This window comes from Saccopteryx bilineata, chromosome X (genome assembly GCF_036850765.1).
Source record: "Saccopteryx bilineata isolate mSacBil1 chromosome X, mSacBil1_pri_phased_curated, whole genome shotgun sequence".
NCBI classification, from domain to species: Eukaryota; Metazoa; Chordata; class Mammalia; order Chiroptera; family Emballonuridae; genus Saccopteryx; species Saccopteryx bilineata.
The window spans coordinates 121,467,961-121,491,316 of NC_089502.1; the positions used below are offsets into that span (position 1 = coordinate 121,467,961).

A 23,356-nucleotide genomic window follows, 5' to 3' on the forward strand; every position below is an offset into this window, starting at 1 on the left:
TGAAAAAAATATTAGAACAAATCAGAGTCTAATTTAATTGAAAATTTTCATTTTCAATTAAAAAATTATTTATTGATTTTTATTTTTTTTTAGAGAGAGAGCAACAGACTGAAACATCGATGTGTTTCTGTATGTGGCCTGACCGGGAGTTGAACCCGCAACCTTTGTGTATCAGGAGGATGCTCTAACCAACCGAAATATCTGGCCAGGGCCCTCATTCAATTTTAGAAATAGAAAATCTCACATTGTGAAGCAGCTAAATAGTAGCAAAGTGGTTAAGGTCCCACAATTAATTGGTAAAGAACTGAGGAACCGATATATGCAAGGTCTCCTGGGAGTCCTGACCCCAGCTCAAGTCCCAAGTTCCTTCCATTCCACCAAATGTCAGGAAGAAAACAGAGTTTTTTCAGTCCTATGTATTAAGATTTACCAGCCCTGGCCGGTTGGCTCAGTGATAGAGCATCAGCCTGGCGTGCAGAAGTCCCGGGTTCAATTCCCGGCCAGGGCACACAGGAGAAGTGCCCATCTGCTTCTCCACCCCTCCCCCTCTCCTTCCTCTCTGTCTCTCTCTTCCCCTCCCGCAGTGAGGCTCCATTGGAGCAAAGATGGCCCGGGCGCTGGGGATGGCTCCTTGGCCTCTGCCCCAGGCGCTAGAGTGGCTCTGGTCACAACAGAGCGACGCCTCGGAGGGGCAGAGCATCGCCCCCTGGTGGGCGTGCCGGGTGGATCCTAATCGGGTGCATGCGGGAGTCTGTCTGACTGTCTCTCCCCGTTTCCAGCTTCAGAAAAAGGAAAAAAAAAAACCAAAAAACCAAAAAAACATACTTGTTCTGATAGCCTAGACCTAGAGTAAAGGGTATTGTTGTTAAAAAAAAAAAAAAAAAAAAAGATTTACCAGAAAAGGTATTAGAAAACACTATGATTCTCTTAATTTTGAATGTTTGTCATATTATCCATGTTGATTGAAAAGTACTTACTTCTAATGCATAATAAACAGGTTTGTCTCTGCCGAGTTTGTAAGCCACTGTGGTCAGAAGGCCATGTTCAGAAAATACACACTATAGAAAAGAGAAGAAAATGATGACATCGGATCATTTACAATAACATGGATGGACCTTGACAACATTATACGGAGTGAAGTAAGTAAATCAGAAAAAAAAAAACTAAGATGAATCCATACATAGAAGGGACATAAAAATGAGACTCAGAGACATGAACAAGAATGTGATGGCAACAGGGGCGGGAGGCTGGGGGTGGGGGGAGAGGGTGAAGAAGAAGAGAGGGGTTAGGGGAGGGGAGGGGCACAAAGAAAACCAGATAGAAGGTGACAGAAGACAATTTAACTTTGGGGGAGGGGTATACAGCACAATCAAATGTCAAAATAATCTAGAGATATTTTCTCTCAACATATGTACCCTGATTTATCAATGTCACTGCATTAAATTTAATAAAAAAATAAAAAAATAAAAAAAAAGAAAAGAGAAGAAACTTCAGTAGTCAAGAAAGTAAAAAGACAGATTATTTTTTAAAAGCTAAAATAGCCTAGGTTCAAAATAACTCAATAAAGATAATTATAAAAAATCTTAGTCAAAATTATCAGTATTAGGAATAATACGCTTATAAACAGTACGAAAAGTTTATACTTTGTTCCAAATTAGATTTGCATTAAGAATCTAACAGGGCTCAACCCCCTACCTCCGAAAATCTAACAAGGTCCTAGTATACATATGCAGCCAACACAGTTAGAAACATAAAATTCCAAGAACCTAGAATGGTTTACTAGAACCATTCAAATTTAGTGATATTTATCATTGCGCTCTTAATTAAATTCTAACAAAAATTAAAAAGGGCTGCAGTTTAAAATGTAACTTAATAGCAAATTATGCTCAAGCATTATTTATATGAAGTTAAAGAAGATTTTCACCAATGTTTTTTTTTTTAATTTATTTTATTTTTTTTAATTTATTCATTTTTAGAAAGGAGAGAGAGAGGGAGAGGAGAGAGAGACAGAGAGAGAAGGGGGAGGAGCAGGAAGCATCAACTCCCATATGTGCCTTGACCAGGCAAGCCCAGGGTTTTGAACTGGCGACCTCAGCATTTCCAGGTCGACACTTTATCCACTGTGCCACCACAGGTCAGGCTCACCAATGTTTTGATTTGAAAAAAACCTACCTTACGGCCTGTATTACATAACAAGAAGCAACCTGTTCCATACCTATAATTGGAGAAAGAATAAACAGTGTGACGATTTTATTAAAAGTGGTGAAACATTAATAATACAAATTATTTAAACTGACATTTAACTTAGTACAGTAAAAGTCATTATAGCAAAGTTTTAGAAAAGTTCCCAAAACTAACAAACATCACATACTCCTTTTGAAATCATGTTTTAAAGATCAGTCTAGAAGAAAACGTGCCTAGTGCAATCTTACTGGAAAAATGCAGGTGGGTATCCAGTGCTTCGTCTGTGATAGCCCATGGCTGTGTTTATAAAATATCACTGAATTACAACCAATCCCACCTTTAGTCACAGTAATGTCACTACTAATCCATGGGGATCAAAGCATTGTGACTAAGAGCCATTCAGCAACGGGGCTGGCCAGTTTAGCACTGTCATTCATACAATGAACAGAAAGGCTGCTATCTTCTGGCGCAAAGAGAAGGCCAAGTTCAGAGTGCAGGAACGGGTAGCAGGGCAGTGGGGACAGGAGTGACACAGCGGAGAAGGCTACTTGAGACCCAGCTTTCCCATCCCCTCGGCAGGAACGGGCATGCTAACGGTGCTGGCGGGATCTTACTGCCATGGAAGAACTGAGCTTACTCTGTGGCACCTTTATCAGCATAAGCTTCGGACCTTGCAGCAAGTCTGGCATGTGGACGTGCGTAGTTCTCACTTGCGCCAGGTGGATAAGCAGCCCAGACTGATACAAGCGAGGGTCACAGAGAAACAGTTTTCAACCACGTTGGCTGCGACTGTCACCCTTGGTTTTCCACAAGCTGACCTGCCTGAGCTTGGGGTCCCCCCACCCCACCCACGACAGGCCCTACTGCTATGCTGTGACATTCCAGCAGGTAGGAGAGGGGCGGCATTCAGGCCGGAGCAGGCAGAGGGACCTCAGCAGAAGCTACTACCAGTCAGCACTATGTCCATAGACACCATCCGCAGCCTCTATCTCATGGAGCAAACAGAAACTGAGGGCAATTTTTTCCCGATGGACATTTTTCTGGGTGCTATTGTTCTAAATAAGAATCAGCCCAAGACAGTCTCTCTCTTCTCACTCAATTAGATTCTCGGCTTGCTTGATGCACAGCAGACACATTCAGGGAACATGGGATTTACAAGTATCTTTTTTCTTCTTCTTTCTGAAGTGAGAAGGGGGAGGCAGAGAGACAGACTCCCACATGTGCTCCAACCAGGATCCACCCAGCATGCCCCCTCTCTACTGGGGGATGCTCTGCTCATCTGGAGCCATTGGTCTGTTGCTTGGCAACCGAGCTATTTTAGTGTCTAAGGTGAGGCCATGGAGCCAACTTGCTCCAACTGAGCCATGGCTGCAGGAGAGGAAGAGAGAGATAGCGAGAGAGAAGGGAAAGAGGGAAGGGTGGAGAAGCAGATGGTCACTTCTTCTGTGTGCCCTGACCGGAAATCGAACCTGGGACATTCACACGCCAGGCCAATGCTCCACCACTGTGCCAACCAGCCAGAGCTGGATTAACGAGTATCTGAAGTTTTTAAAGACATCAGTAAAATACCATTAGGTCCAGGTAATAATACATTTAAAAGTTAAAATACATAAATCACCTAAAATGGAAGTTTATGATTTGTTTCAAATTTTTAAAAGGAGAAATCTGGTCCTGACAGATAGCTTGGTTGGTTAGAGTGTCATCCTGATATACAAAGGTTGTGGGTTCAATCCCCAGTCAAGGCACATACAGAACAGATCAATGTTTTTCTCTCTTTCCCCCACCCCTTCATCTCTCTCTACAATCAATAAAATGGGCTTTTTTTTAAAAAAATAAAAGCCTGACTAGGCAGTGGCGCAGTGGGTAAAGTGTTGGACTGGAACACTGAGGACCCAGGTTCAAAACCCCGAGGTCGCCAGCTTGAGCACGAGCTCACCCGGCTTGAGCGTGAGCTCACCAGCTTGAGCACAGGGTTGCTGACTTGAGCATGACATGACCCCATGGTCTCTGGCTTCAGCCCGAAGATCATTGGCTGGAAGCCCAAGGTCGCTGGCTTGAGCAAGGGGTCACTAGCTCTGGTGTAGCCCCCCTGATCAAGGCACATATGAGAAAGCAATCAATGAACAACTAAGAAACTGAAATGAAGAACTGATGTTTCTCATCTTTCTCCCCTCCTGTCTGTCTGTCCCTATCTGTTTCTCTCTCTGTGTTGCTCTCCCTCGGTCTCTGTCACAAAAAAATAAGTAAATAAAAGCAGAAACTTGTATCAATTTAGCACCCATTTAAAACACTGTTGATATGAATAGTGGTGTACAAGTCTTTAAGTACAAAATTGATGGAAAGGCTTGGGGTACTTAGAAAAAGTGAATCCTTAAATTAGTATACTTAATAAGTAATTAATGGGCATTAGCAGTGTATGAAGAGACTTCCTGCTACACGGAGGCCACAGCTGTCAAAGCGGGACACAGGCAATTATTTTCCTTTTAAATCTTATTACCCTTTTTTTAAAAAAATTGTTTTTTTGTATTTTTCTGAAGTTGGAAACGGGGAGGCAGTCAGACACACTCCCGCCCAACCAGGATCCACCCAGCATGCCCACCAGGGGGCGATGCTCTGCCCATCTGGGGCATCGCTCTGTTGCAACCAGAGCCATTCTAGTGCCTGAGGTAGAGACCATAGAGCCATCCTCAGCGCCTGGGCCAACTTTGCTCCAATGGAGCCTTGGCTGCAGGAGGGGAAGAGAGAGACAGAGAGGAAGGAGAGGGGGAGAGGTGCAGAAGCAGATGGGTGCTTCTCCTGTGTGCCCTGATTGGGAATTGAACCCAGGACTCCTGCATGCCAGGCTGTTGCTCTACCACTGAGCCAACTGGCCAGGGCCTTATTACCCTTTTTTGCCAGTCATCCAAAAGATATGCTGCTTTCAGCATTTTTATGGTCTGTCTATTCTTCCTTAAGAGTGCCCTGTGTTTAAACATCCCCCAAACATGTTTGACCTCTCTACCCTCTGCGAAGGTGAAGGGTGTTTGCTATCCTTCCTGGAAAAGCGTGAACGATGGTGCGCAGTGGAAGGGGGAGGTCCTGGCTGAAGCTGTAGAGGAGGTAAGAAGGCCTCATTTATTACTCTCAGTGCCTTTGGGGAGAGGACCATCTATCTTGGGTTTGTTTTCTTAAAGGCAAAAATAACATTCAAATAATCCATGTTTATTCTTACAATTTAGAAAATACAGATAAAAGAACAATTAGAATCACCCCTCAACCATTCCTCTCCCCAGAAACAGAGAGGGGCTTTGCACTGAATTCTGAGCTGACGCACTGGCTCCCCGCTGAGGTTCAGAGAGATTAACTAAATTCTCAGTCCCAATCTCTCCAACCTCTTAGGACTCTGTTCTGCTCCTGTTTATTTTAAAGCTTCCATCTGGTCTCCGCTCAGACTCTAAAGAAACATTCTCTGGTCTTGCTGTGGCCAAAAACACAAACAAAACCCTCCAATGTTGGTATGAGTCTGTTAACCTAAGAAACTATCTGCTTCACTCACTATCCCCGAATGGCTGCACTTTTGCAAAGCACATTCTGTCTTGCTGCCTGTAGACTTTCTTAAACCTGCCTATGATGCCCACTTGACCATTTGCATCCTGGCTTCCACCCTGAGCGGTCTACTGAAGCTTCGTTCTTGGAGGTCCCAATGAAGACCTGAGTTTTAGGTACGACGGTCTGTTCTCACTCTCAGCCCCCATGACCTTTCTGTAGTCTTTGGTACCGCTGACTAAGCCTCCTTTTTAAAAATGTTTATCATGCAGATTTCCACATGAATAACTATGTTCTATCTGGACCTGGTCCTTATTTTGGCTAAGCCTAACTTCCGGGCGCAGGTGACTAAAGTCCATATCCCTCCCTGTATCTTGTCCCTCTGCAGTGCTATGGACATACACCTGCAGCCTTCTTCTGTGTCCCAATCCTTTCCTTTTTCCTTATTTTTTTTTACAGAGACAGAGAGAGAGAGAGTCAGAGAGAGGGATAGATAGGGACAGACAGACAGGAAAGGAGGGAGATGAGAAACATCAATCATTAGTTTTTCATTGTGACACCTTAGTTGTTCATTGATTGCTTTCTCATATGTGCCTTGACCGTGGGGCTACAGCAGACCGAATAACCCCTTGCTCGAGCCAGCGACCTTGGGCCCAAGCTGGTGAGCTTTGCTCAAACCAGATGAGCCTGCGCTCAAGCTGGTGACCTCGGGGTCTCAAACTTGGGTCCCCAGCATCCTAGTCCAATGCTCTATCCACTGCGCCACCACCTGCTCAGGCTGTCCCAGTCCTTTCTAACCCTTGCCTTTGCTATGAGCACACTGTAGTGGCCTACTCCATGGGTTCTTTGCCTCTAGTCTCCCCTCACTTTGACCTAGGATGGCCATATTATTAAACAAACAGCCTTGGTCATCTCTGAACACTGGCTCACAAGCCTATAGAAGTGTCCCACTGCTTAGCAGGAAAAAAGTCCTCAGGCTCTTTCTGCCATCTTGGAGCCTGTGGAATCGTCTGGAAACAGGACTTCCATAATGACAAATATGTCTGGAAAGCTGTGGTCCAGGGACATTTTTGCTAGTTATAAGTGGGGTCCCCAGAACCAGAGGGAGCACACAGCTCTTCTGAAAACTGAAGGTATTTATGCTTAAGATGAAACTGAATTCTCTCTATGCAAGAGATGTGCTGATGTGTACAAGGCCAAGAACAACACAGTGACTCCTGGTGGCAAAGAGAACAAAACCAGAGTCATCTGGGGAAAGGTCACTTGTGCTCGTGGAAACAGTGGGTGGTTCACGTTAAATCCTCAAGCAACCTTCCTGCTAAGGCCTTTGGACACAGAATCCATGTAGTGCTGTACCCTCAAGGGTTTAAACTTATTGAAGAGTAAACAAATAAAATGGGTTTATTCTCTTGTAAAAAGAAAGAAAGAAAGAAAGAAAAAAAGAAAAAAAATAGAGAAAGAAAGAAGAGAAAGAAAGAAAGAAAGAAAAAATAAATAAAGAGAGAGAGAGAAAGAAAGAAAGAAAAGAGAAAGAAAGAAAAGAAAAAGAAAGAAAAGAGAAAGAAAGAAAGAAAGAAAGAAAGAAAGAAAGAAAGGAAGGAAGGAAGAAAGAAAGAAAGAAAGAAAGAAAAGTTCTCAGTCTGAAATTTAGGTCTTCACAATCTGATCCTGGCCTTATTTTCAACCACTTCCCTACACACATGTTCTCTGTAGTCCCTAAACAAAGCCTTTCATTTCCTGGTCTGCATCTTTGCTCGGGGTTCTGAGCATGCGCCAATATCGCTCATTCCTCAAAATATCTTGTTAGTAACATCATCTTCTGTGACTTTTTTCCCCAGCTTTTGGAACTCAACAGCCATATTTCAAAGTTTCTTAGGGCACTTCAGTCCTCATTTATAATATGGTTAACTGTGTATCTGTGTTCTTCCCCCTCAGGGAGAGGAATATGAGCCCGGAGAGCTTCTCATCTGCTACTGCCTTCCTCCACCGAGCGGTGGCTGCAGAGGTACTCAACAAGCCTTCCCTTGTTTAACTGCATCATTTCAGGGCTTGGCTGATAATTTTTCTAAAGATTTTATTTATTCATTTTGGAGAGGAGAGAGAGAGAAAGAGAAGAGGGGGAGAGAGGAGCAGGAAGCATTAATTCCCATATGTGCCTTGACCAGGTAAGCCCAGGGTTTTGAACTGGTGACCTCGCCTTCCAGGTCGATGCTTTATCCACTGCGCCACCACAGGTCAGGCTGGCTGATAATGTTTGAGAACAGAAAGAAGGAAATCAGGCAATTTGGGTGGTATTATGTTAAGTACTTGACAAACAGAGATAGCATTGATTTACTGGCATTAGTGATTAGCCTGCCTACCGAGGAGGAAAGAAGGGTGGTGGGTAAAAGCCCGTTTTCTATCCTTTCTCCTGACTCCCGATTCAGCTGTCTGAACCCCAGAATCCAAACAATATGTTTCAAGACCCACGCTCCCGCAAGCCCTCTCACTCCTGGTAACCTCAGGACACCATGACCTGGAAGAATTTTCATCATATCCCTTCCCCCCAAAAAAAACTCACACTCTGTAACGACGACTGCTGATCCTGCTAGACTGCAACAACATTTACTCTAAAATAGTACACGTTCCATTAGTCACGAAAGAAGAACTTCATCACTGAAGTTAAACAGTGCTGAGAGATTTAGGAAATTCTCAAGAAAAGAACAATGAAATGTAGACAGTCTCTTGCCGGGTTTATAGAAATATTTTCCACGTTGGGTCAGGAAAGGGTAGAGGTTAAGGGCCTGGCTAAGTTAAACCACATGGACCTAGGGCCGAAGATTGCTTCTGCCACTTACTAGCTTAAGTTTCCTGAGCATCTGTTTTCTCATCCTTAACTGGGAGTAATCTCATTACTCTTAGAGATGGGGCTTGTTAAGACTCTACGTGTGTGAGTAGTCAGGAGATGAGATTAGGAGGAAAATGCACCGAATCTCCACTTCTATCATTTCTTCTGCTCCTTGTCAAAGGAGCATGTCCAGATAATGAGGAGAATGCAGTGCCAGGAGAACAGCATTGAAAACTCCACAAAACTCTGACTTTCTAGTCACAGTAAGAAAGTCTAGGGCAGGAACAATATGGTGAAAATTGTAGTTTAATATATGGCTTTCCCTCCCCTCTGCTCAGCCCTCCCTGCCCTCCCTGCCAATCTCACCCAAAAAGGCATGAATACTGTAAACCAGAATTGAGTTTCTGGATGGAAGAGGTATTGAATTTTATAAAGTATTGTCTCCACAAGGCTCACCGATGTGTTTACATATGGCCCACTACATTTTATTTGACAGAGTCAAAGAAAAACAAATGGTAAAAAGTTTATATATTCCTATTGGAACACTTAAGCTATTGATTTTCAGCCTGGATAAACTTCAAAAGCTTTTTCTCGTTCAAAGCACTGAAAGGAAAAACAACAAAAACATCATTGGTTTTTAGGTCTGTTTCTTAAACTCACGTATTTTTGGCTTGTCCGTCTCGAAAACACATTTGTCCCACCAATGCAGCAGACTGGTCCCCCAAACACTGAAAGTGTGAGTGACAATAAAGAACACTAAGACAATAGTATTAATTTCCTTTTCAGAAGAGCCATAGGATTTATTTTCCCTTTTTGATTTATCAAGGAATGAACTGATCTATGTTTTATGGATCACCTCCATTTGGCCTTTTTCCTATTTGTTGTAACCCCTATGAGATAATAGCTATGGGAAGGGGGTGGAGAATTGATGCATTTAAAAGAAATGCACCCCCATGTTTGTGGCAGCATTGTTCACAATAGCGAAGTTCTGGAAACAGCCCAAGTGTCCGTCAGTGGACGAGTGGATTAAAAAGCAACGGTACATATATACAATGGAATACTAGGGGGCCATGAAAAAGAAGGAAATATTACCTTTTGCAACAATATAGAGGGACCTGGAAACTATTATGTTGAGTGAAATAAGCCAGGCAGAGAAAGAAAAATATCATATGACCTCACTCATTTGAGGAATCCAAGGAATAATGAGAACTGAGGAACAGAACTGAGACAGAGGAGGGATCAAAGGGACCAGAGGAAAAGAGGACAGAGGGAAAGGGGATGATAGGATGGGATAAACCTGAAGGGAAAGGGGGAGGGCGCTGTAGGGAGGGGGGCAAGGGAGATGTTGAGGGGAATAGCGGGGAGAGGGGAGGCATTCGGGGTGACCCTAGAATCTATGTAAACACAATTAATTAAATAAAAAAAGATTCTCAACCCACACAAGAATAAGAATTCGCTGATTCTGCTGCTCTTATTCCTTCTGCACAGTTTAGGAAGAGGCAGGTAGATGAACATATAGGAAGAAAGCTATGACACGGAAGGGGTGGCGGGGAGGTAGCAGGGCGATGTTAGCTGGTGACACTTACCCCAGATATTGGCACACCTTCCAAGGCCCCAGCTTTCTAATAAAAATGTAAAAAAGGATTATGAATAATCTCGAATTGTTGGCTCTATCAACATAACCGCTGTGGGAAAGAACATGGATAGCGACGTGCCAGAGCATGTGGGGCAGACAAGACAAAGCAAGTGTTCCAACTACGAGTGGTTCAGAGACAGGTATTAGAAGTATTCCTAAGATGACACGAAGAGACATGACATTGGGGAACGGACACGGGATACTGGACTGGGAGTCAGGAGACGTGAGCTGTCCTCCTGGTTAGTTAGTATTAAGCCACTGAGCAGGCCGCTGAAACTTCTCTATGCCTTGATTTATTTATCTACAAAATGGGGCCTGGGCTACATGAATGCTGAAGTTCATTGGCTCTTGGCTATTATCGCCATTACTAAGGAAGGACTCACAGATTCTTTAAAATGAATATATAAATAGCTATCAAAGCATGAAACTTACTTATTTTGGAAAGTTGCATTTTACTAACTATTCTTCCTACCCAAACTGCTCCTAAGATAAGAAATGCAACATTGTTCAGGCATCAGGTACTGTTAATTCATAGCTAATATCATTCTTCAACTTTAGATAAGCAAGAGCTAATTTGTGATCTAATTAGTGGTTTTTAGTTTGAGCAAGTATGGCCAGCATTGCAGGAAGAAAAACAAGATTTAAGTGGCTGACTGTGTATTTCAACAGACTTCTTATTTTTTCAAAAAACATACACAAACACAAAACAATTTGCACCGGTATTATGGAAATAAGGGAAAGGAAAATGATCTCTGAGGTAGGTGTGATGTATTAGGAAGTGCACCAAACAAAAGCTATGGACCCACCCCTTCGCCTGCCATTTGTGGTCTTGTCTCATGGCTTCTGAGAGCTTGGGACCCCTTATCTGTTAGAGTGAGGGTAAGAATTGAAGCCACCTCACATGGCTCTGACGATAAGGAAATAACTGTAGATGTGTGCAAACCCTTTACTGAATAGAAAACACCCTCAGATAGCGGCTATTATTTTCTTTCTTTCAAGCTTCCTTGTTAATTCAAGAACTGCTATTTTTGTTTACTATATACACTGCTCACAAAAATTAGGGGATATTTCAAAATGAGTATGAGGTGATAAAATACCCCCTAATTTTTGTGAGCAGTGTATATATCCTTAGCAAACTTGAACCTGAATGGTAAGCGAAGGATAAATTTTCACAAAGAGCTGAAAGTGAACCAGTAGAAAACCTAGAGGCTGTATATCTTAATATACTTAAATACTAAGAGAAATCTTTGCTTATGCTCTTGACATTATTATCAAACTACCAGCAGGATCTACTATGTGAGGTCAGCCACGGAAGCGTTTCTGTTTCTTCACAGGGAGGGGTCTCTGGAAAAGTCCTGGGAACATGCAGAAAAAGTGACAGTGCATTTCCAACTAACTGGGCTGCAAGGTTGGTCAAGGTAGGTGTTCAGGATATTTAAAAACTACATCTAATTTCCCTATTATGCCAAAGCACATGACAACTGTACTTTGTAATGGTGACATCAGAATTTCTCATGCCAGGAAACTACCGTAGTCTTCTGTTTCGAAACATCACTCTCAGTCTATGGAAAATTTAAAAACTAAAGCTTGACCAGAGTTTATAATAATTTGAAGAGTCATGATCCTAGATAAATCTGTTTGGTAAACGGACTTCTGCTTATTTAAAACTGAATGGAAATGCACTGTATCTTTTCCGAATGAATGGGTAGAATAATTGGTGGGCAACCTACTCACCAGGCTATGAGAGATTTTCTATAGTCAGCAAGGGGGAAAAAGGGGGACAGAAGCATAATATTTTAAATGCAAGAGAAAACTAGGCCAGTTAAATGTTTTGTTTTGTTTTTTTTCAACCATCCTCTGAAACGGTTTCTCAGGAATAGTTTTTTTTTTTCTCTGACACAAGTCAGTTTGTAGATAGCTATAAAATCATCGAAGCACTTTAAGCATAGACAAGCAGTGGCTATCCCTTAAAAACTCCATGTTGCCTTAAAAGGCTTTATTATGAATGAAAAATTTAAGAATTCTTGCTCAAACTTTATCCAGAGCACTTAGTGTTTGACTTGATTATTATGACCTTTAGAGTTTCTAATATTTGCCAGGAAATGTCTATTTTTTGCAACTATTATTTCAATAAAAAATAAATCAGTAAAAAGAGATTCAAAAAAAAAAAAAGAAAATCACTAACTGTGAAGAGATCTTTCTATAAATGAAAAGCAGATACCACAAATACTAAATAGTTATTTGGATTAAAAGAACAAAATAGCTCAAATGTTCCCATGCCACCTTCTGTAGTAATTCTTCAAAAGTATAATACTCAAAGAAAAGCCAATTAAACTTTATAAAATGTAAAATGAATTGGTAAGGACTCTAAGATTTTTAAGTTATAAAACTATTTAAATACTAAAATCTTATTTTATATACCACCAACATTCACAAAGAAGTCAAACTATCAAATGTGACACAATTGACTTTTAAATTCTAAACAGTAAAATTTTTTAAATGAAAGTTTATATTTACCATTAAGCCATAGATCTCTGAAGAACTCCGGACATTTGGAAGAATTTTCATTGGAATTTCAAAAAATCTGAAAAAACATTAAAGTAAGATTGGGTGTTTAACACTGTTTTAAGTAAATATCTGCAAACATATGCATTTAAAGGTAAAAAATGTAAATAACAATTAGTAAAGGGATGTATTGGAGTATAAAACTAAATGGTAACAAATAAATAAATCGGCAGAATACAGTTGCATGATTAGATATTTATATATAAATTCTATACAAACCCATCAATAAAAAATAAAAAGCACAGAAACCAAAGTACTTCTCTAAAGGAACCTAATCTTCCTTGGAGAATAATCAAAGCAGTTACTTAATTTGGCAAGTTTATTGTATATGCAACAATAGTCTCACTTAAAAGAATATACAACATAGACTTGTAGATTGTAGTTGAAATACCAACATTTAAAGTTCGGTGCTCTGCTGACATCTGAAAAGAATGATTTATGTTATAAACAGGTAACATATTTGGAAAACTGTTCTTAGGGGAAAACACAACTCACTTGCAGAGGTCTTTATCCCATTCCAAAGAATGAATGTTGAAAAGCATCGTCCTGCTTGCATTTGTCACGTCTGTACAGTGGACGCCTCCATTGGGTCCTCCCGTCAAACTCTGGACAGAATTAAAAGGACATGTGAAATTTGTACTTATTTGCAATTTAATTCACGTTTTGTCAAGGGCCAAAATCTGCAGTGGAGCAAATAAAGTAGGAGAATGACATATTTTAATTACTTATTTTTCTAGTTTTTAGCAGTGTCCAATAGAAATATAGTGTGAGCTACACTCGTAATTTATACTTTTCTAGTGGCTATGTTTAAAAGGTATAAAGAAGCAGGTGAAATTAATTTTAATAGTACAACATAAAAAAGACAATTTAGACTTTTGGGGGGGTATTCTTTGAAGTCCAGCATGTGTTTTACACTTGCGGCACATCTCGATTCAGACTAGCCACATTTCAAGGCAGAGTGGCTTCCATATTAGACAGCTCAGTTCTTATTTATTTATTTTTTAATTTATTTTTCTGAAGCTGGAAACGGGGAGAGACAGTCAGACAGACTCCCGCATGCACCCGACCAGGATCCACCTGGCATGCCCACCAGGGGGCGACGCTCTGCCCACCAGGGGGCGATGCTCTGCCCCTCCGGGGCGTTGCTCTGTTGCGACCAGAACCACTCTAGCACCTGGGGCAGAGGCCAAGGAGCCATCCCCAGCGCCCGGGCCATCTTTGCTCCAATGGAGCCTCAGCTGCGGGAGGGGAAGAGAGAGACAGAGAGGAAGGAGAGGGGGAGGGGTGGAGAAGCAGATGGGCGCCTCTCCTGTGTGCCCTGGCCGGGAATCGAACCCGGGTCCCCCCGCATGCCAGGCCGACGCTCTACCACTGAGCCAACCGGCCAGGGCCGAGAGCTCAGTTCTAATGAATGGACAGTTAAACAAAAATCAGTTTTGTTTCCATCCTCCTATCTTTGGAAAAGGCAGAGTATTATAACTCTGGCAAACTGAGATACACTGAAACACCTGCCTCTTCAGGATCTTACTATATACCCTGCTTTGCCGCGTTCCTTTTCGGTTTGTTTTGGAATAACAATTCTCACTGCGCTGTGTGTGCTCTGACCCAAGCACATATCTTGGAAGTGAAATTTTAAAGTCTCTGATGTTAATTCCCTCAGACCAGAACTGAAAGCAGTGATGCTTTCTTTTTAAAAATTTTTAAAAATTATTTTAAATATTTATTTTATTAGTAACTTTCTTTCATTGCTGTTTTCTTTTATTATGGAAGTAATGAAGTAAGAAAGGAACAAAGGTGGAGAAAGACATCACGTGGGGGATACAGCCCAATGTGCCCCCTGAGTCTCCTGCAATCTCACAGTTCCCACATTGTGCCTTGCTCTGGTTCCGGGCAATTTCAACTGTGACTGACGTGTGGAAACTACTGGCCATGAGCACAAAGCACAGGCTGCTAACACAGTGTGTGTGTGTGTGTGTGTGTGTGTGTGTAAGGCGGGCTTCCTGATAGTGGTTTTTAAGACCTGCTGTGTAGCCCTGGTCAGATAGCTCAGTTGGTTAGAGCATTGTCTAAAGCACAGAGGTTGCCAGTTTGAATACCCGCCAAGGCACATACACGAGCAGATCAATGTTCCTGTCTCTCTCTCCCTTCCTCTCTTTCTAAAATCAATAAAAATAAACATGAAAAAAAAAGACCTGCTGTGTGGATTTGACTACTAAGAATAGGGACAATATTCCCTTGAAGCTCCCTGAATATTAAAAAATTATTGAAGTATTTACAAATGAAATTATATGTCTGGGATTTGCTTTACAATTATCTGTGGGGAGAAAGAGTATGTGGATATAGTTGAAAGAAGATTGCAAGATTGGCCAAAGTTGATTGCTGTAGCTGGTTAATGGCTGTAAAGGTTTGTTACACTTTTCCCTCTGCTTTTGAGTATATTTCAAAATAGTTATAATGAAAGTGTGTGTGTGTGTGTGTGTGTGTGTGCATGTGTGTATGTATGTGAGAGAGAGAGAAAGAGAGAGAATATGATCTTTAAAGACACATCTGGAAGATGTTTGACAGGTTAAGCCTCTAGTTATCCATATTCAGCTGAGGGAAAAAGATTGTATATCAGAAATTTCTACTGTGATTTTTCATAGTATGGAGTAATTAAATAAGAAACAGCTAGGTAATGGATGTTGAAAGCATATGATAAAAGTAGTCTAGGTGTTTTATCATGTGAAATAGTTATTTCTTCCAAGAAATGACTACTGGAAAACTTTATGATAGGCAACAGAGAAAGGCTACCTAAATTACTAATTGCCTAAATTACTTATTCTAAAAATAATAGATGACATATGGTTTCGGTAATCATCCTCTATTTTTACTGAAATACGGCAAGAAAAAATAAGAGGAAGTGGACAAAAACACCTCTCACATGGAGGCTGAAATGTTCTTCTATTTCTTGAGTGGCTTTTTTGAATAATGTCGCCATCCAAAATGTTGGAATTCCTAGCAGAAAGTAGACAAGGTAGTCTAAAAAATTTGAAAAAATTTCTCCACACACACATTCTACTTAAACATACCCAAATGAGCCAGGAATCAATGGTCCCAAAAAGAGCTCTATCCTCTTCAACAGCCTTTTGAACTTTCCTCACATTGTCAAGAAGCCAGCGAACTTTCACAGCACTAAAGTAAGTGCTAAGTGGAAGGCCTGTCTTGGACTAAAAACAATTACACATTATATTCATAGCAGTTTAAAATAAAACAAAACACCAAACCAAACAACTCCACAAATCACAAAATTTTCACTGGCTCGAAATGCAATTCCACAGTATTATGGGTAAAAATACTTTAGCTATCACATGGCATAGGAGAACATGTTCACGTACAAAGATCACAGTGATATGTTTGTAGTTCAAAGGGCATCCACGTAGCAAGGTAAAGAGGAAATTAAATGACACAATGCCCTGTAATCTATACTCCTGTGATAAGTTAGTATGAACCTACAGCTCTGTTTTTTGTTTCGTGTTCCATGAAAGTGATATTTAAACTATAGACAGAGAGTACATCAAATTATAAATTAATGGCCATAACCAGAAAACTTTATTCTTGAAAACAAATAAGACTTAACATATTTATATCATAAATATATGACACATTCATATTCAAATAATAGAATATAAAATTAATGGAGAATAAAGTAGAGCTCAAAGACACACCAGATTAAAGCAACATAAAGTTGCTCTATGTAAAAAAATCGTTGTCTAAATTAGCAAATACACTGCTCACAAAAATTAGGAGATATTTTATTGCTTCATATTCATTTTGAAATATCCTCTAATTTTTGTGAGAGGTAAATATTAAACAAAAGGAGGATGGATTGACTAAAGGTTAAAGTCTAATAATAAAACACATATGGGCTTATTAATCTTCCTTGAGAATGAATCAGGTCCAACTCTTATTTTTATATTCATATTAAATATCAAAAACTTTTTATATGAGCTGGTGAAAATATATACCTTAAAACAAAGCAACCATCTTTCCCCTCCCCTGCCTTAGTCTCCTCATTTATCACCTGACTACAGAAAGGGATACTTTTTCCTTTCTTATCCCCTATGGATATGTTTGGTAAGAATACTTAAACCAAAGGATCTAATATTTTAAGGCCACCTGTAAGTTAAGAATCTTAATATATGGTTTTCTATCTTTCCTAGAAAAGAATAGATCAATGATCAAACATAAAAGGCAATAATTTATGGGAGTACTCTACTACAGAAGAACTACTAGTGAGGTAAGTATTCAAAATCTCATTTCCATGACTTAGGTAGAAAGTGTACAAGTTGCTTCAAATGGCACTGGAGAGAAACATGCATTCTTTGAAGCAAAATGTAGCTGGAGGTAGGGGTGAAGATTGGACAGGGTGAGAAAGAGAACAGAATAGGAAATAATAAGGGTGTATTTAGGGCTGAAGTTATTTGGGCAGGTGGGGGTGGGGAACAGTTTGTTAAACAGCTGTAATTAACAGGATTGGAACATCACTTTTTTGAACAGACAAGAAGCAACTACAAGTTGTTGCTTCCTGCTCCTCCTCCCATGCCTCTCTCTCCCTCCCTTTCACTCCTCTCTTTAAAATCAACAAATCTTTTTTTTCTTTTTTAAAGAGTCTCACTGAAAAATATAAAGCAGATAGACCCCAAACCAGAACTTCTTTTTTTGGATACTAGAAGAATTTGACCTTGACCTTGCTAAGAAAAATACTTTGCCTGTTTCAAAAATTCTCTCTCCCTTCATGCATCAGAAGAGAAGTCTATATAAGAACTGAAAGCTAAGCAGTTTTTTATTAGCCATTTTCATATGAATGGAGTGGAAGTGTTCAATAAAGAGTTCAATTAAGAAAAAAAGAGTTCAATAAAATGACTTCTTTCTCTCCCTGAATCCAAATGCCTAAACACTCAAAAGCACTCAGAACTTCTTTGATGGAGAGTAGAAAACTAGAGGGATGGATTTGAAAAGCAGGGTTTAATTACGGTCAGCACACCCTGGGGATAAGGGCTTAACCATAGGGGTCCTTTATAATCCCCTGCAGCCTACCAACCTTGGACTATCACTCCCACAATCAACCACAGGGCGAGGAAGACAGAAAAGACTTAGTTGTCCTCAATTATCTGCATAGACATACTCTATAAATTGTACCAAATAACTATTGTGCAATAAGATGTAAAGGCCCGAAGTCTTTTTGGTAAAATCTCTAACTTTTTTTTTAAATTTTATTTATTCATTTTAGAGAGGAGAGACAGAGAGGAGAGAGCGAGAGAAGGGGGAGAGGAGCTGGAAGCATCAACTCTTTTATGTGCCTTGACCAGGCAAACCCAGGGTTTCGAACTGGCGACCTCAGCATTTCCAGGTCCACGCTTTATCCACTGCGCCACCACAGGTCAGGCAAATCTCTAACTTTTTAAATGACTATTCTTATAGTATACGTTTGAAGAGATCTCTTACCTTTACAAAGTTATTATTTCCGGGAATTCTTTTACTAAGATTCTCAACAGTAGACTGGGTTCTTAGATCAAGCCACACTATAGACCAAAATATAAATAATATATATGAAAAACTTCATTTTACAAAAATATCATATCTTAATGAAATCACTGTCCAGGATAGGAGACTGATTAGTTTCCATTAGCAATTAAAATGCTATAGCTTTCAAAAGACAGAAATTAGAAATTAGAAATGAATGGGCATATTGTTAGAAGAGAATAAATTTATGAGGGAGAATTTAAAGCTTTTATGCAAAATCACAGACCAAGTTAGGAGAACAATACAAACCTTATTTTGTATCCATTTTGTCAAAAAAAGAAAACAAGAAAAATGTTTGGATATGGATTTTCTATGTATACATGAGTGCAGAGAAAATCTAAATGCTGTACGAGCTGGTTGCCGGGGCAGAAATCAGCCCAGTCACCAGGTTGTGTACGAAGCATGTATGTTTGAAAACTGGGGAGCAATTTGTTACCAAATAGAGAACCTGATACTATTATTGAGGGGAAAAAATAAGATTCAGTCTTTTGTGTATGAAATGCTTATTTACATTAAAATTCTTTCAAAGTAGACAATAAATTGAAATCGTTAAAATAATTATTTCACCATTCTTTCTCCATGCTGGATTGTAAAAAAAAAAAAAAAAAAAATCTCCATTTTCACAGATCAACATTAATTTTAACTAAATAACTATTGCCCCATTTTGGACCCCCTACTAGAAAGTATTTCTGTTCTGCTTCACGACAAAAGGCTTGAGAAAGAGAAAACATTAAATGGTACATAACACAATTGTGAAAGGGAACCAATAGGGGCAGCTGAGCTTGATCCGCCAGATTTGTTTCGTATTTAACTTTGATCACTTTTAAGGTGTTTGTGGTCAGTAGGTCTTTTTAGGCACTGACTGTGCTCAGATGGCCCCTGAAAAGACTTAGGCCTGTAGTCTGTTTAAGGACACGAGGGAAGACTGTTCAGGCTGTCCCACTACACCTGTGAACACCGATAGTTATTGTCTAGTTTGGGTCACCCTTGACTATACTATTTCTTTCTCTTCATTTAAAAAATCAGTAAAATTCTGGTAGTGAATTTTAATCAATTCTTTCTAATTACTTAAGCTGTCATTTCCCTTGAGCACTGTCTGTGTTTGATTTTGACAGTGGCTACTGCACATGAGATTTAAACCGGGGGACTTCTGGACATTCTACTGGTTTCCACAGGTGTGAAAATCAGCAAGGAAAGGCTCATCACAAACAAGGAGACGGGAGACTAAGAGGAAGACCATGGACACGTACGGCATACGGACAACATCTGCATTTGCTGTCTAACATCCATTCATCTTGCTCCTGGGAGCAGTATTTCAAGCTGGTGACCTCAGGGTCTCGAAACCTGGGTCCTTTGCATCCCAGTCTGATGCTCTATCCACTACGCCACCACCTGGTCAGGCTGGGAGCAGTATTTCAAATTCTCTATAGGCAAGCTTCCTTTTCTCATCCTCAGCCACGTGGTTTGCCTGAGATTCGGCCCCACCCCCAGCTCCCAGTATCCTATCCTGCCCAGCAGTAGGTTCAGGAGAGAGTAGGTGGTCTAATCAGCCAGGCGAGATCTGGGCTTGGTCTGCAGACCTCCCCTTCTCAGCTCAGACTGGCAGCGTGTGGCTGGGACCCACTGTTCCCATGAAGACAGAACTGAATCGGCCACATTCTGAGCCGTCCCAGAAAAGACAGACTGTAGAGATTCAGGTGACTGTCTGAGTCTGGAGTAAATCAGCACCTGACCTAAGCTACTCTTGGATGGCTGGTTTCATGAGCAAAATAATTCCTTTAAAAAAAAATTCTTTCAGTGCGGTAGAGTTTTCTATGACTTGCACTGTGATCGATCCAAGCCATTATTAGCAGCAGCATCAGGGAGTCCAGGGAACAAGGACAGTCCACTTGTAACACAGGGGAGGCATTGTATGACTATGACAAAAGTGGACTTTCCTCATGGGGCAAGCAGCTGTTAACGGCTTAAAAGGAATAACGGGATGGTAGAGGAATTTGAGAAACTGTTTGAAATCTGTGATAGGTAGAATTAACAAGCGCATTTTAACCCTCAGTTTTTCAAACTTTGGTGGGTTAGGGGTTTAAAAGCAATGTGGTGAGTTGCAATGACCTACTTTTAAGAAACAGAATAGCGGGGTTTTGTACGTAGCAGAGCAGCTCCCTCGCTGCGATCTATTGAAAGTCAGCCCTCGACACAAGGCTTTGAAAACAAAGAAATAAAAAAAATAAAAAAATAAAAAAAAAAAGGAAAAAAATAGGATGGATCAGAACGGAAAATATCAGGGTTCACTGAATGTGGTAAGATAAGTATTGACCTGTGAAACTTCTGTTTTATTCTGTGGGTTTGCTGAGTCATGATGCACAATATATTTCCTACTAAGGGAAATGAACAAGAGACACAAAAGCCATTGCTTTAGGCCTTTTGTTTAATGATTCAAAGCCTTCTAGATCAGCATTCTTCTATATTTTAATGGACATAACAATCGCTAGAGAGCTTAAAGATAACCTCCATCCCCAGAAAGTCCAGGATATTAGGTGTGGAAAGGGGCCCCAGAAATACACCTTTTAAATATACTCCTTTAAGAAATGGTGCTGGACTCCATAGCAATTGTTCTTACCCAGAAAGCACACCAGAACCACCTAGAAAACTTTGAAATCAAACATCTTGAAAAAACAACAACAATGAAAAACCTGCAGGATTTTGATTGCTGGTCTAGGCAAGGAAGGCCTGAGCCTTTCTACTTCCGTTACAAGCATCCCAGCTTCCTCGGCATTATACTAGAACTCGAGAACCACTTTCCTAGGGCATCTTCTTCAAATCATTTATTAAAAAAATCAAACTAAAGACAGACTGACAATCGGTAGTTCCCCAAGTTACAGTGGCTCTGTGACCGTTGCTCCTTGACAAGGACCACTTCAGTAACTGGGCACTTTACTCCTCATTTGGAAGCTTACAAGTATCCACAGTGGTACTTGCAGAATTAGCCCCTCACCAGAAAGAGTCAAAACACTGGGTGTGAAATCAGGGGACCAAAGTTCTATGTGTCTTCTGGCTTTGCCACCAACAAGCTATGTGACTTGAGCAAGTCATTTTACACGTTGTGACCCGGATTTCCTGAACGTAAAAAAGGCAGTTGAACTGGATGCTCTCTAACATCCCTCTCCTTCCATTATTCCATGATCATGGAGGGCTGGCCTAATATTTCCTTTGTTTCGTTGTGGCCCTCAAGTTGACAATGATTAGAATACATACAGCCAATTAGTAAGACTGCGAAAGGGAAACAAATGTTAGTGGCTGGTATACTACCCAGTAATTCACAAATGCTCAAAATTAATTGAATTAAGAACACACACAAAAAAATTAGAAAACTCATTAAAGAAGCTAAGACGGCTGAATCAGATTTGCAGAAAAAGAGACCAAAAGCCAAAGAGAAGACCCCCAAGCTGGAAGACTGAGCCCCTTGTGAAGGTGATTTCTGAGAACAATCAGAAGAGGTGCCGGATCCAGATCCAGCGGCAGCGGTCAGTTTCCCCCAGCACGTCTGAGTCGGAAGGCCGGGCAGTGAGCAGGAGCCAGTGCACCAATACCTGAGGAAGGGCCAGCAGCTGGAACTGAAGAGCCAGAGTGAACAACGGCAACTGGATCTGAAGGGCCAGGAGAAACTGGAGCGGCTGGAGCATTAGGAGAAATAATGGCAATTCATGCTAGAGATGGCCAGATTCAAGGTCTGTGTTCCCCTGCTGACCACTTAGCAAATGGTAGCGCACTCACTGGGGCAAGTTCATCAGAATGAACATGATTCTATGCAGTTGAGCGTAGGGAAAAAAAGCAGCGCAGTCAGAGTCTCTGGTTCAGTAGTATTTCCATTGGAACAAAGACCAGGTATAGACCTTGTTTTTTTGTTCAGGGTGACTCTTCCCTACCTGGCCACGTAGCTGGGACCTAGTTAGAAAAAGTGGCACAGTTGGTCACAGGCTGCTCACCCAACCACGGAATTGAGAGGCTATGTGATGTAGCGAGTGAGCACATCCACAGGGGACGTTAAAAGGGAAGGATAAGGAAGTGTCCCAGTTGCTGTTGGGGCCGTCTGCAGGAAGGCAGCCCCCAGGAAGCCCCTCCCTGCTGGAGTGGCACGAGGTTAAGACCATTGCCACAAAAAGGAATAGCATGTCCACAGGGACCAGGGAATGGCTAAGTTTCAAAGTGATTAAAAAATAAATAAAAAAAGAAACACAGATGGTTGACAGTCCAGAATATTACACAGCCTGCTTCTAGAGGGCATTCTCCTTATTTCAAGCAAATAAATTGGATTGAAATGGTTCAGACCATGAAATGAATAGGTTCAAAAAACCAACTGGGATGCTCTGAAACCTTTTTACTGTATTAAATAATGTCACTTCCAGTATATCTGGTAGATTTGGTTTGTGCTGAAAAACAAAGTTTTAAGAGTGAGGAGAATTCGCAGTTGCCTCAGGGCCCATGGACCAGGGTTAGTTTAGTCAGGTAGTAATAGCACAGAGGAAAAAAATATTTTTAGAATCTTTCAGAAATTTGTGTTATTTTTGGTTAGTCATAACAATAGAAGAGGAAAGGACCTAAGGAAAAAAGTACACTAGCGATATTCTAAATTATTTTTAGTTGACTAGAAGCAAAGGCAGTGAATCGGGCTCCTTTAAGATAGTTTGTTATGAGGAGGAAGCGAGAGAATGGGAGACGCCAGGTCACAGAACACACCCTAAGCAAGGACTGCTGACAGCTACACAAAGTGTTATCACATTGTCCCCCCACCCACCAGAGACACAATAAAATGGTAAACTGGATTTAATTGCCACGTGTTATCACTTGCCAAAAGTTAAGCTATTAATTAGGCTGGGTAAGAGGTCGTTTGCAAAGAGGAAGAGCTTATGTTGCTGACTGTCCCTGACATTTTTAGAAATCAGGTGGAGTCAAATGAGAATGGGGTGGGGGAGGGGACGAGTTAAAATACATATATGTATATGCCAAAATTTGGGGGCAGATACCCATTTCAGCTGTTAGGTATATAAATGCCCAAATGC

The 23,356-nt window shown here is 40.9% G+C and overlaps 1 protein-coding gene and 1 pseudogene across 3 annotated transcripts in view; one reads left to right on the forward strand and one right to left on the reverse strand.

Annotated features, from left to right (window-relative positions):
- The window catches only part of GK (glycerol kinase), an 80,879-nt gene that overhangs the window by 25,684 nt on the left and 31,839 nt on the right, over nucleotides 1–23,356 (reverse strand). For 2 of the 3 annotated variants that reach the window (XM_066248764.1, XM_066248766.1), the window contains exons 5-13: nucleotides 21,887–21,970; nucleotides 18,222–18,298; nucleotides 15,806–15,943; nucleotides 13,233–13,342; nucleotides 12,690–12,756; nucleotides 10,123–10,158; nucleotides 9,197–9,264; nucleotides 2,173–2,215; nucleotides 978–1,058 (exon numbers count right to left, since the gene is read on the reverse strand). In XM_066248764.1, coding sequence (XP_066104861.1) covers nucleotides 978–1,058; nucleotides 2,173–2,215; nucleotides 9,197–9,264; nucleotides 10,123–10,158; nucleotides 12,690–12,756; nucleotides 13,233–13,342; nucleotides 15,806–15,943; nucleotides 18,222–18,298; nucleotides 21,887–21,970 — 704 coding nt within the window. The remainder of the gene's footprint in view (nucleotides 1–977; nucleotides 1,059–2,172; nucleotides 2,216–9,196; nucleotides 9,265–10,122; nucleotides 10,159–12,689; nucleotides 12,757–13,232; nucleotides 13,343–15,805; nucleotides 15,944–18,221; nucleotides 18,299–21,886; nucleotides 21,971–23,356) is intronic. The other variant, XM_066248765.1, reaches the window with a different exon arrangement.
- LOC136317293 (large ribosomal subunit protein eL33 pseudogene) lies at nucleotides 6,749–7,095 on the forward strand (annotated as a pseudogene).